Below are 12,705 nucleotides of genomic sequence, written 5' to 3' on the forward strand. Positions count from 1 at the left end.
TGCACCCCCAGCCAGAGCCCTCACCTTTTCTCACACCCTAAACCCCAGTTTCATGAGCATTCATGGCCCACCATACAATTTCCATATCCAGATGGGGCCCTCAGGCCAAAAAGTTTGCCCACCCCTGCTGTAGGCACACTGCATCTGGAGAGAGAGCACAGTATTAACTGAATTCCTGGTGGCCCTTCCCAATGTTAAAAGTATCTGCTACTCAGTAATGTGTGTTTATTTCACTTCACTGAAGACAAGATGCTGCCACTGGCAAGAAAATGGAAAAAAGAAACAAGTGCACAACAGACCCTTAAACACAATTTTGTTCATCAAGGTCACTGGAACTGACCCTTTCTCCTAATACTTTGAAGTCCCCCTCCCCACCTAAAGAAACAGGAGCTAGTGAAGTTTACTCTACCTGTCGACTTCCCTGCTTAGAGGAGTAGCTGCTGGTACTTCTTGAAGGTGACAACACTTTCTGGGACACACCCAAGCTCTTTTCTTCACTCATGATCCCAGAGACGGATTGTTTTGTGTCCATTCAGTTAGAACACCATCCGAAGGGAATTAAGCAAGTGTATTGGAAGACATGGGAGAGAAAGGCAAGAGTCATTGTTTTCCCATATGCATTCTAATGGCATCCTCAAGGCCCCAGGGAGATTCCTAAGAGAAACAAACCAAAAACACATGAACATCAGATATAGTCAATGTTATTTGGTTACATGAGTCAAGAATTCATAAAACAGCCTGTGGTAATGTAGTTGGACTGCACTGCTATATGTTATTAGAAATTAACTTAACAACTGCTTTAGGATAATTTTCATATGTCAGAGAGAAACAAAACGGTGGGTTCTAACTACTTGTTTTAAAGTCATACCACTACCTGACTGCCGGTAAAGAACACAGTTTAAATGCAGCATCAAGCGTCTCTTTAAAGATTAAATAATCCCATTCCTTGAGAATTTAGATACAGTGCACATTTGCAATTCCAGAAGTTTCTTTCATTTTTAGCCAAAAATTGTGCAAACTTAGCTACCTACAGGTGGGCATGACTAATTGTACCTGGAGTTATAAATTGGTAGCAACGTCACTTCTGTGACTAAGTGAGTGGCAGGAAGATTAATTAATAGCTCGTCTAACAACAGTGGTGGTTGCAGTGTGCGCAAAAAAACTTGATGGAAACCCTGAATGACGGATTTGCAGTGTTGGCAACAGTTGCCATGACAACAGTTTTTCACCCAACAAAGGAGAAAACAAAAAACAATCATTTTTCAAAACCTGAAAGAAAAAAAAAAAAAGTATTGTGCAAATTGTATATCACTTCAGACTTGACTGCTCATAGACAAAGCAGCCTAAATTTCCATGGTAGGAGGAATGGCTTATAAAAGTAAGGAATTTTCTACACCATTTATTACTGACATAAATGCATGTGACTCCACTGCCTTAAATAAATCACTGCCTTAAATAAATAGTTGTGCCAGCTTACAGTAGTGTTTTAGCCTCCTCATGCACTGAGCAGGGTTTTTTTGTTTTGTTTTAAAGGCTTGAAAAATACAATCATTCAGAGAAAAGATGGATTAGAGCAACCCGAGGAAATGGAGAGGCCTAAGGCACACATTAAGGAATTCAAGCTTCCTTTTTGAAAAAGGTAGTTCTTTAAAATAATTGTCCAAATATAACCTAATACAGCATGGTCTTCCCCAGATCTTCAGACAACACCTCTCTGTGCTGCTCTAAACTGGAATTTAGATGTTCTTATCAGAGGATCTTTACAAAGATCAATAAATGTATTTTCTCTGTAAGAAAGACTTACTATGAAGTTTCTACCAAAATATCCCCCTTTCCATCTAAAACGTGGTATTTTTCTTACCTAATTCACCTTTATTTAAATGAGATACTTAGCTTAAAAAAATGTTACAGCAAAAATAGCCCTACCATTCTTTAAAGTCAAATTAAAACAAACCCCACCCTCTCCCAAGACTGGATCGCCCAGGCATCTGATAATAGTCAGGGGTGGGGAGGGGAGAGAAAAATTTTCCCTTATGTGACTACTTCATATATGAGCCAGATTAATAGTGACTGAACATTGCTACCATCAGATTCTACGATAATGAGTGAGGTATAAGAAATATGGCATACAGAACAGCTGTGTGGTGAACTACATGACAAATTGGGCCTGGTCTATACAGTTATTACTGATTTAACAGTTTTGATTAGGAATGTTGCAATTTTGAGGAAATTAGGTTCTCCTGCTCTTATTTTGGGTGACATTTCCCCCCTTTGCCTTTTCACCAAGGTTAGTGCTTTTAATATCTATAAAGCTCACTTTACCTTGGTTTTAAATAGTTGACTTCTGACTTCACACAGAACATGTCTCTCTCGATCAGTTTCTAGCTCCTTCGTAAATCTTTTAAATAGCCATCTTACAAAGATGAGTCTCTCTTTACAAGAAGATGCTTAAAAAATATTTTTTTCAATAAAAGGAACTTGAAACTGATTTAGAAAAAGTTAATCATTCATGCACCCTTCTACCCACTCCGAAGTCCAATGCAGGAAATGCTTTTGTAACACTATTTACAGGGTGACCGCTGCCCACTTGAAGTTTCCCACTCTTGTGGTTTGAAATCACCACTCTAACTTCTCTGTTAGTTGGCTGACATACTTGCAAAACGGCAAAGTTTAACAGTTCATGACCACAAGCAGGCTCTAATTTACAAAGTGCACTGTGAGTCTATTGAACCATCGCTGTCAGGACCCAGCCAGGATATTCTGAGGCACATTAGACCTAAATTCTGTGCCAAGTGCTCCCAGATTTCTAAAGCATATTACTAAGCACAGCCGTGCTGAATTCTGGGGCAGCTTCAGAAAATGTTTTTTAATTCAATAAGAAAAGGGATAAGATAATCAGTACCATACTCATATTATTTGGTTTGGAGTAGTGTTGCCAACTTTCTGATGGCAGAGTTGTTCGGTTTTGTGCTGTACCCCTTCTCACTCCATCCATCCTGCCATCACTTGCTCTCCCACACCTTCACTCACTTTCACTGGCCTGGAGCAGGGGGTTGGGATGCAGGAAGCGCTGAGGGCTCCAGGGTGGGCCAGAAATGAGGGGTTCAGAGTGCAGGAGGGGGCTCCAGCCTGGGGCAGGGGGTTGGGTTGTGTAAGGGGGTTTGGACTCTGGGGTGTGGCTGGAGATGAGGGATTTGGGGTGCAGGAGAGAGCTCAGGGCTGGGGCAGGCAGAGAGGGTGCAGGAGGGTTCTGGCTGCAGGTGTGGACTCTCGGGTGGGGCTAGGGATGAGGGATTTGGGGTGAGAAGGCTCTGCGTGCTGCCTGTCCCCACAAGTGCCACTCCCACAGCTCCCATTGGCCGTGGTTCCCGGAGCTGGCACTTAGGCAGAGGGGCAATCAGGGAAGCTCCCTGCACTGCCCCTGCCCCAGGGGCCAGACATGCAAGCCGCTTCTGGGAGCTGTGTGGAGCCTGGGCAGGCAGGGAGCCTGTCTTAGCCCTGCTGCACTGCCAACCAGACTTTTAGCAGCCCGGTCAGCAGTGCTGACTGGAGTTGTCAGCAACCCTTTTTGACCAGGCATTCTGGTCAAAAACCAGAATGCCTGGCAACCCTAGTTTGGAGTCCTGAAAGAAATGAGAGACTCTACAGCAGTGGTATTCCTCAAACAGCAAGTTTTTTTCCTCCTTAAATTTCCCTGATTGTGTTTATTGAGTAGAACAAACTCAAAAAATGCCACCACACACAGCAAAACAGGAGCAGGCTTCTGTGATTGGCTCTGAACAAGGTAGAACTGTGGGGAAGATTGGAAATAAACAAACAGTGCCCTCTGCCCCAGATCTTTTCTGTTTTTTGACTGGTGCTTCCAAATGATGCTTCACAATGTCATCGACCAGCTGAGGAATTCCAGATTTGTGCATGAGAGATTGCAGAAACCCCTGCATCTTTTGGTAATCTTTCTGCACTCCTCTTTAACTCTCTCCTTTGTGAAGTTTATGATTAATATCTCAAGGTCTTGTATTTACAACTGTCGTGCTCTTCCTCCAAGACTTGGCAGCTGCTGTTAAAGCTTGAGGAAGAGAGAAATCAAACATGCCAAACAACAACGACAGGGCTTTTCTGTGATATTTTGTTTTAGACCACCGCCTATTAAACTTACCGCCACAAAAATATTGAAGAGCCAAATTGTCTTACTAAACTGTCAATCAATCCTTCAGTTACACTAAGGAATTGTCTATACAAACAGCTATTTCACAGCAAGCTGGGAGGGGAGGGGTGCAAGCTTCCGGTGGACAGACCTTGGGTTTTGTTTTTCTTTTGGGGGGTGATGGAGGGGGCGCGCGGCTTCCTCTGCAGTAGAGGAATGGGTCACTTACTGGTTTGAACTAGAATAAAATGGTGGATTCCCTGTAACTCGAAGACCTTAAATCAAGATTTGAGGACTCTAGTAACTCAGACAGCGATTATCAGCTTATTACAGGAGCAGGGGGGTGAGGTTCTGTGAGCTGTGATGTGATGTGCAGGAGGTCAGACTAGAGGATCATGATGGTCCCTTCTGGCCTTAAAATCTATGACATTAGCCTACCATGGAATAACTGTGTGGACCCTGCTGACGTTCATTAAGAGTTTGTCCTATTTCAGACGGGACTCTCCTCTATCTGCTCCTAAAGAGGTTATGAAATAATTATAATTTAAAAATAACCAGTCTAATTTTTCCTATATTAAAAACTAAAACAATTGGTAAAAATATGTCAGCAGATATAGTTGATAGACTTCCACTTCCCTTAAAAAGACACCAACTTGGAGATTCTAGTGCTACTGCTGAAGGTTTCACTAATTCAGGATAACAATTAAACGTTTGGTTTTATTTCTTGTATCTCTCAATGCTACAAACTCACTGCAGAGTCTCAATGTCCTTCTAGCTCATGGCAGAAGAAAGGGAGAAGAGATGAAAGTTAGAAAATGGTAGTACGAAATCAATGTCATTAAGCAGGGCCGCCCAGAGGATTCAGGGGGCCTGGGGTCTTCGGCAGCAGGACCTTCATTCGATCTGGGTGTGTTCGGCAGCACTGAAGGACCTGCTGCTGAAGACCCACCGAAAACTCTCATTGGGGCCCCTGTGGGCCCTGGGGCAAATTGCCCCACTTGCCCTCTCACTCCCCCCAGGCAGCCCTGTCATTAGGAAATTTTGTTATTGTTTTGAAAAATGAAGACTTGCAGCTGACTCAGAGTTAATTAGGGTAAAAAGTGCTATTGTGAGCATTTAAATGTGGAGACAGAGTAAGATGCAAGTTTTGTCACTAAAGTCCACTTTATGAACACGGGAGGAACACGGAAGACAAAACAAAACAAAAAAGCCACCAATAGAAGTAATTGCAGCACTCCTAGTGCACTAACCTTTGAACATTAAGTCAGCAGTTTTCTGTGTGGTATTGTTTTAAAATAATACATTTAGCTCGCAAACAAAATTCTCAAATTATTTTGTTGGATAAATGTTATATTGGAAATGAAAAAACACAAACAAAAATCAAATTGATTTTGCCCTGAAAGTCAGTGTTAATCCAATTAAAGTGCTTTCATATCTACCCAGCCTATTTGCTGGAAAATGTGTTTAAACTTCTTTAGTCAGGTGTTTGTACAGCATCTAGAACACAGGGGTTCTGGTCCATGACTGGGGCTCTTCAGTGCCACTGCAATATAAATGTATTAATTCCCCTTGCCTAAATCCTTCCTTCAGTCCTGGGTCAGGCTTTCATAGTACCTAGGCACACTATTTTAATGAGGAAAGTTAGTTTGTAAATAACCTACTTATCTTCAAAAAGCAGAAATCATTTAAAACCCATTTGGTAGCTGATAGATAATGCTTGTAGTTAATCACCCATGACAAAAGACAGTGCCTATTCTAATCCAAAATGAATCAGGAGAATTAGAACCTAAGGAACATTCCACTAGAATAAGTCATAAGGAAAATACCAAAGAAAAATTTGCCTCAATGCCAAGCTTGTTCAGCCTCTCGTGGAGTCAGACAAGCATGTCTACTGTTTCCTTAACCCTTGGGTTGATCAATTCAGTCCTTCATATTAGCAAGATCTTACATAAATTCAAAAGTAAGTCAATGTGCACTCTAAAAATATTTTTAAAATTACCTCCTTCCGCCCACCCCAGAAACTGAGTATTCAATGCATGTTTACTGGAGGTTTTCAAAAAGAGGCTGCATAGCCATTTGTCTTGGATGGTTTAGACACAACAGATCCTGCATCTTGGCAGGGTTAAACTCGATGATCCTTGTGGTCCCTTCTAACTCTATGATTCTATCATTTCACATCAGAACCTACTGGAAAGCTGTAGAGAAAAGGGGGTGAGGAATTCTCTGAAATTCTTCATGAAACTCCCAGTCTACACCTTGACGTGCAATGAGAAAAAAAGAAGGGGGAAAAAGTAACATGGTGTAATTATGACACAGGTAGTTCCAGGGTTATTAAAAGGTAAGCCAATCACAGCCTAGAGATGCTTCAGCCACTTCAGGAAATTGCATGTACACCGCTATCTCAATATAATGCCACTCGATATAACACAGATTTGGATATAACATGGTAAAGCAGTGCTGGGGGGGGGGAGGGGGGAGAAGGCTGCACACTCTGGTGGATCAAAGCAAGTTCAATATAACATGGTTTCACCTATAACGCAGTAAGATTTTTTGGCTCCCAAGGACAGCGTTATATCGAGATAGAGGCGTACTTATGAAAGGGTTCTGGGTTCTTCGGTAACTTGCCTAACGAACCTCTCTCTTAAACAGTAATATTGGGCATCACTCTCAGTAGCACTGTTTACTTTTTCCAGTATGTCTTCTGGAGGCAATAATTTGGAAATAGTGAGGGAACATTAAGGTTTGAGAAGACTGGGCTATCTATAGTAGGAATTAAATACTGCCAGGCAGAATGGATTTTCTTCTAATTCCTACTGGAACTCTGCTATATATCTGTCCAGTGGGCATCACAGGAAATTTTTGAAAACATCGGAATTTCAATGAAAATAAACTAGGAAAAGAAAAAACTGCACTTTTTGCAGATTTTTAGTTTTTCCATTCTTTGAGCACCTCTATCACCACCTAGGGTTTTAAAACCTACCACCAATGGGATGATAACTAGACACGGTTCTTCCTTTGATCTATAGAACATATATTGAGTTGTGGATCAAACTGTCATGGTTTCATTTCTCTCTTTGCTCTGCTCACAGAGTGAGGGAGTTACTGGAGGATCTCACCACTTCAATCAACTGCACTCATATGTGGAAAAGTTCCACAGCTCTTCCCTTAATGCCAAGAAATAATTAAAAAAACCTTCTAAGAACTCTAGTTCAAATACAATGATAATGAGCTAAACATGACATAAAATGGACTGAAAGAGTTCTTGAACTTGTATCTGAAAATTTCCCCCCTCATTAAATCAGTGGGCCATGGGACAATTGCAATAACACTGCGTTTACAAAACGGGCCAGCATGCACAAACATTTACTCGCTGCAAAGGCCCCAGTCATGCAAGGACTGAAACACATGCTTAAATGCAAGCAGTTCCATTAAACTCACTGCAACAGTACGCCAAGGGACTTCTCATATGCTTAAAGTTAAGCATATGCTTAGGCTTCTGTGGGATTGAGGGCTACATGTTTTTGGTGTACTTATGGGTGGAGGGGAGTTGCCCAGAAGCGTAATTCAGAATAAATATATATTCTGTAAGCTCCATTCAGCAGGACTCAGGCAATGAGAAATGGTGACAGGAAGCAGCAAAGAATCCTGTGGCACCTTATAGACTAACAGACGTTTTGGAGCATGAGCTTTCGTGGGTGAACACCCACTTCGTCAGATGCATGTGCACATGCATGTGCTCACCCACGAAAGCTCATGCTCCAAAACGTCTGTTAGTCTATAAGGTTCCACAGGATTCTTTGCTGCTTCTACAGATCCAGACTAACACAGCTACGCCTCTGATAGGTGACAGGAAAACATTTTCCCCTCCTCCTATCTAATTATGGTCCTTCCTTCCCGCCACCACACACACACACTATCAATTTTCCCACTGATCAGTTTTTTTTTAGTGTGATTACATCTCTCAAATTATGTTTCATAAACTGAAATAAGAACATAATTATACCCATTACATAGTCTTGACTGATTCTTTGTCATTGTAACCATGATGAACCCTCTTGCTGGACTGTAGGATTACTAGATAATTCTGTACTATTAAATTAATGTGCTATAAATATAGTTTCTTTATCTAATAAATTACTAAGTTCTCTGGTCCCCATCTTATCTTTAAATTTTGTAAGAACACTGGAAAACCTGCAAAACAAACAGCCACAAGATATAGAACTGCATATATATGTTCAGTTTACAAATATTGCCTGATGGAGCAAATATGATCTTAAACATCGAGACAGACGTTAAAAGGAAGGGAAAGGTCACAATGACTGTTTTTATACAGTGGAACACAGAACCCATTCCAGCTAAATGATAAACACGTTCCTGCACACCAAATTGCCTAATGACAAGGAGGATGTAAAACAAAGGGAAAATGGTGTCACTGTCTCAAGTCTTCTAAAGACCAGTTGCAACCTCACATAGGATTGAAATTCACTCTTTTCTAAAATAGGCAAGGAGATGGAAGGCAATTCCATTTTATTGATCCAGAGGATCTTTCACTCTTTTCTCCATGGTTTGTGACAAGACTGCACACTGATATATAGTTACAGTAATATACAAGTCTGTGAAACCTTGGTTAAAAAGTCTTTAGTTTAAGCAAAGGTTATATTAAGTGATGCTGTGTGGTTTTTAAAAAATAAACTACTCCAAAAGTACATAAGTGACTTGGGAGCCTAAGTCACTTTTGAAAATGGGAATTCGATGCCTTTGAAAATTTTACTCAGAATTTTGTCTCTGTTAGTGAAGGACCTGCCTTTCCTGAATTTGGGAAAATGTGTTAGTGTAATTTAAAGAGATTTACTTAAAGAAAAAGAAGGACCCCTCACTGCCACTGTCCTTTCCAGGGTGCCTCGGAGTCCCACTAAGGAGATCCACTATTTGAAAAGATGATGGGCATTGTTAGAATTGAATTCAAGTCGAATACTCCTTTTTATATTGAAGGTGGCAAATTCCACGATTTTGAGAAGCAAAAATTTTTTTAGCTAGGTCAGTTTAATATCTAGATGTCTGTAAATTGTAGATAGGAAATTGGCCAACAAGGAAGGACTGGAGTTAATGAATAATTTAGCACTATTGTAGACAGACCAGAATATGAAAGATGAACGTAAGCCTTAATGGACTTGACTTATTCCCAAAGACCCAATCCTTCCAACTACAGTATAGCACTCAAATGCAAATCATGGCGCCACTCCAGGAAGAGGTGCCACTGGTACAAATCCTTATTCCTGTGAAACGTTTCATGGGTTTCCATGAAGGCCTACAGTCTGCACTGGTGGCTCACTTTGCAGAATCAAGATCTGTATCAGTTATTGCAGCCTACTAGATAACTGCTTTTTCTTTAATTAAGTCTAAGTAATTGAAGCTGCAGATGTGCTCCCCATTTCCAAGTATTTCTAGAAGTTAAGATTTGAGTTATTCTAAAATGAGTTACCAGCACTGGGTTAGAACAGAGAATTTACAATGCCCCTCAACTGAGTTGGTTGCATCAGTACTATAATTTAACAATCTGTCTTATTACGGCTAGGGAGCGCTCTATCACTTCAATTCCAGCTCCAGTCACCACTGAATGGGAATACTGAGAAGACTGGCAGCAGAGTTCTCATGGACACTTCATTCATGCACAGTTTACCATTTTCCTCACTGCTTAGCATTTCCATGGCTGTTTTAAAATTACAGTTCTACTATAACTCAGTTATCTGGGCTTTATTTTTAGATTATATAAGAAGAGGAGCTATAAATGCAACCTGCCTCATAATTCATATAATTCCTGATTAAACTTGCACCTGAACACCAACAAAAAATGGAAGTCCCACCAATTTGTTTTTCTTCCTCCCTCCTTCCCATTTTTCCAAGTGTGTGTGTGTGTGGAGGGGGGGGGAGATAAGCAAGATGGCTTTCTAGATAATCAATATTGTTGCACAAAGATAGTTACACCTCTGGTTTCACACCTTTCTAAAGCTTTAATCCTGACTGACAAAGGTTTTCCTTTAATTTGTACTAATCCATTTGACTAATTCATTAAAATATGCTTTGACAAAAAGACCTATTTAGTAGAAGCAAAGAGCTAAAAGCACAAAAATAATTCCACACAAGAGAAGACTAGGGTGCAAAGTTTAGGAAACATTAACATTAGAAGTATAAGCAGGTGCTGATTGTGTCCATTCTAGTAAGGACAGCACCACATTTTTCTATCACCTCTTTTTCAGAAAGACAACGTTCTGAAACATTCATGTTTGGTGATTATGTTTTCTATGCCTGGTCTTTATCTGAAGAGATATTTGTTTATGTAATAAAGAAAACAAAAACCCCCAAACCAAACCCAAATCCAAAAGTGAAAGAGATTTAACCAAACTCCTCTCTCTCTCTCTCTCACACACACACTTACACTTTGAGCAAAATCTATTCCAGCATTTAAAAAAATAATGGAAGAGAGTGTGTAGAAGGAAAGGGGGAAAATGTTTGAGAAACTTGTTTCATGAATCAGCAATGTTTTTTTTTTTTTTTTTAAGACAAATATGATATTTGAAACTTGTTGCATACATATGGTTTCCACTGAGGGTTATTGTCTTTGCTTGATTTAAGGGGGAAAAAATGAAGGTTCCTCTCCAGCAAACACTTAAACTTATGTATAACTCTAGCACTGATTTTGTCAGGAATAGACAATATTACACATGTGCAATGCAGACAACTTAACATTGCTGTTGGAACCTTAGCTTTGCATTTCTTGAGATCTGTTATTTTAAACAATGTGATATTAACATTAATATAATATTTAATTCAAAAATGTTTGTGAAAAAATGAAATTTCGTTTTCAGCAGATACTGAAGAGTAAATGTAAAGAGAAAATTACTATGAATAGTAACATAAGTAAACAGAATTCAAAACACCAGTATTAAAAGCCACTCAATTTTCCTTTCAACACTAAGCTCTCCTTTAAGAAACTTAAGTATCTTTGAAAAGACAAATTCAGTTTCTGCTTAACCAAACTTGTGCTGTAGTGTGTTGGGAAGATATCACAAAGTATGCCAAAAAATGGCTCAGAGCTTTTATTTTTATCATCCCAAAATGAGAAGCATTGCTGCAGGAAGTTTGTTTAAATATAACTGTTGAGAGATGAGTGATCGCTGAAAAGATTACATTAGAAGTTACATGAATCAGCATTTGTAGTTTCACTAGATCTTCCCACTTTAGTTCAAACTGAAGAAAGCAAGTCATATGCTTGTTGCTGCAGCAAAGGAAAGGGTGGGGAGTCCATCAAATTCAGATTTCCGATTACCAACTCCCCCACACTACTCCTCGCCACCACCCACCAAGATCAGCAAAACTGGAAGGAGTTTGAGCAGATTTCCCTGGTTCATCTTTCTGGGCTTTCCTTAAAGATGAGAAAAAAGGGTCACTGACAGATTTCTATAGCTGATATACGCCAAACAAGTTTTGTCATTAGCAGCATGCGGATGTTGAAAGGGTACCGTATGCACAGCAAAGAACACACAGTGTATTTGTGTACTTCAATGTGAAGGAGAGGGTCTTTAATTAGACTAGAATGACAGGCCAAGCAGTTCTGCTGATGACCAAAGGCCATGTACATCCAGAACTTTGTCAGAATGACATTTTGAGCTTTAAAACTGCCCCTAATCTGGAGAACTACCAGACAAGGTGCTGTTGCAGCAACTACTACTACATTGGTCAGCAATTTACAGCCTGAAAAGGGAGGGTGCTCCTCCAGGGGGGGCGGAGGCAGGGAGGGATTTACAATGCCAGCTGCTAAGGGAGGAGAGGATAAGTAATGAGACAACTCCTGCCATCTCATTCAGTGGCCAAGAAGCTGGACCATAAAATGGATGAAAAGCACAACAAGCAGCAGGCCTCCTGCATCACTCTGGCTCAGCATTTCTCAAATGCAGCCATTGTGACCGCATGCGGCCAGCAGAGTTTATTGCGGCCATGACAGCCGTCAAAGGATGGCGGAGATTGGGGGGAGGGGAGGCAAAGCTGTGGCCCCTCCCTGAATCACTCAGGTGTTGCTCTTGGATACACTGCCTTGGTGTTTGCACTGGTGCGGCCAGCAGGGATCTGCGCCCTGCCCCACACAGCCTCTTAGCTGGCTCTGGGCAGCGCCTCTGGAGACACAAGAGGCCAGTGCATGTGTGTGGCACCAGAAGCAGCTCTGGTGTTCAGTTGCCAGGGCATTCTCCTGGGCAGCTCCCCTGCTCCTGTTTGGCTGTGGCACAGGGCACTTAGGACTCCGCAGGCAGCCAGTGAGTTCCTGAACCCACTTTTCTGGGGCGGTTGGGCTCAGGCTGGTGGGGGCCCACTTCTCAGTGTCAGAGCAGCCACCAGCAAGAGTTGATGGCTGCATTCTGAGGCCACCAAAAATTTTGTTGTGAGAACCCCTGCTCTAGTTCCATCTGTGACTTCTGGAGAAGACAGTTAAAGTACAGGACATTTCATCACGTTATCATTGCTTTCAGCAGTTTACAAAAGCTAATAAAAATTACAGACTGCTGCAG

At 41.1% G+C, this 12,705-nt stretch overlaps 1 protein-coding gene across 8 annotated transcripts in view; it reads right to left on the minus strand.

The window, feature by feature from the left end:
* OSBPL3 (oxysterol binding protein like 3) overlaps positions 1–12,705 on the minus strand; it is a 142,435-nt gene that overhangs the window by 82,550 nt on the left and 47,180 nt on the right. For all 8 annotated transcript variants that reach the window (XM_075062406.1, XM_032773848.2, XM_075062405.1 and 5 more), the window contains exon 2: positions 410–654. In XM_075062406.1, coding sequence (XP_074918507.1) covers positions 410–532 — 123 coding nt within the window. In that variant the 5' untranslated portion in view covers positions 533–654. The remainder of the gene's footprint in view (positions 1–409; positions 655–12,705) is intronic.

Source organism: Chelonoidis abingdonii, chromosome 2, assembly GCF_003597395.2.
Source record: "Chelonoidis abingdonii isolate Lonesome George chromosome 2, CheloAbing_2.0, whole genome shotgun sequence".
NCBI lineage: Eukaryota > Metazoa > Chordata > Testudines > Testudinidae > Chelonoidis > Chelonoidis abingdonii.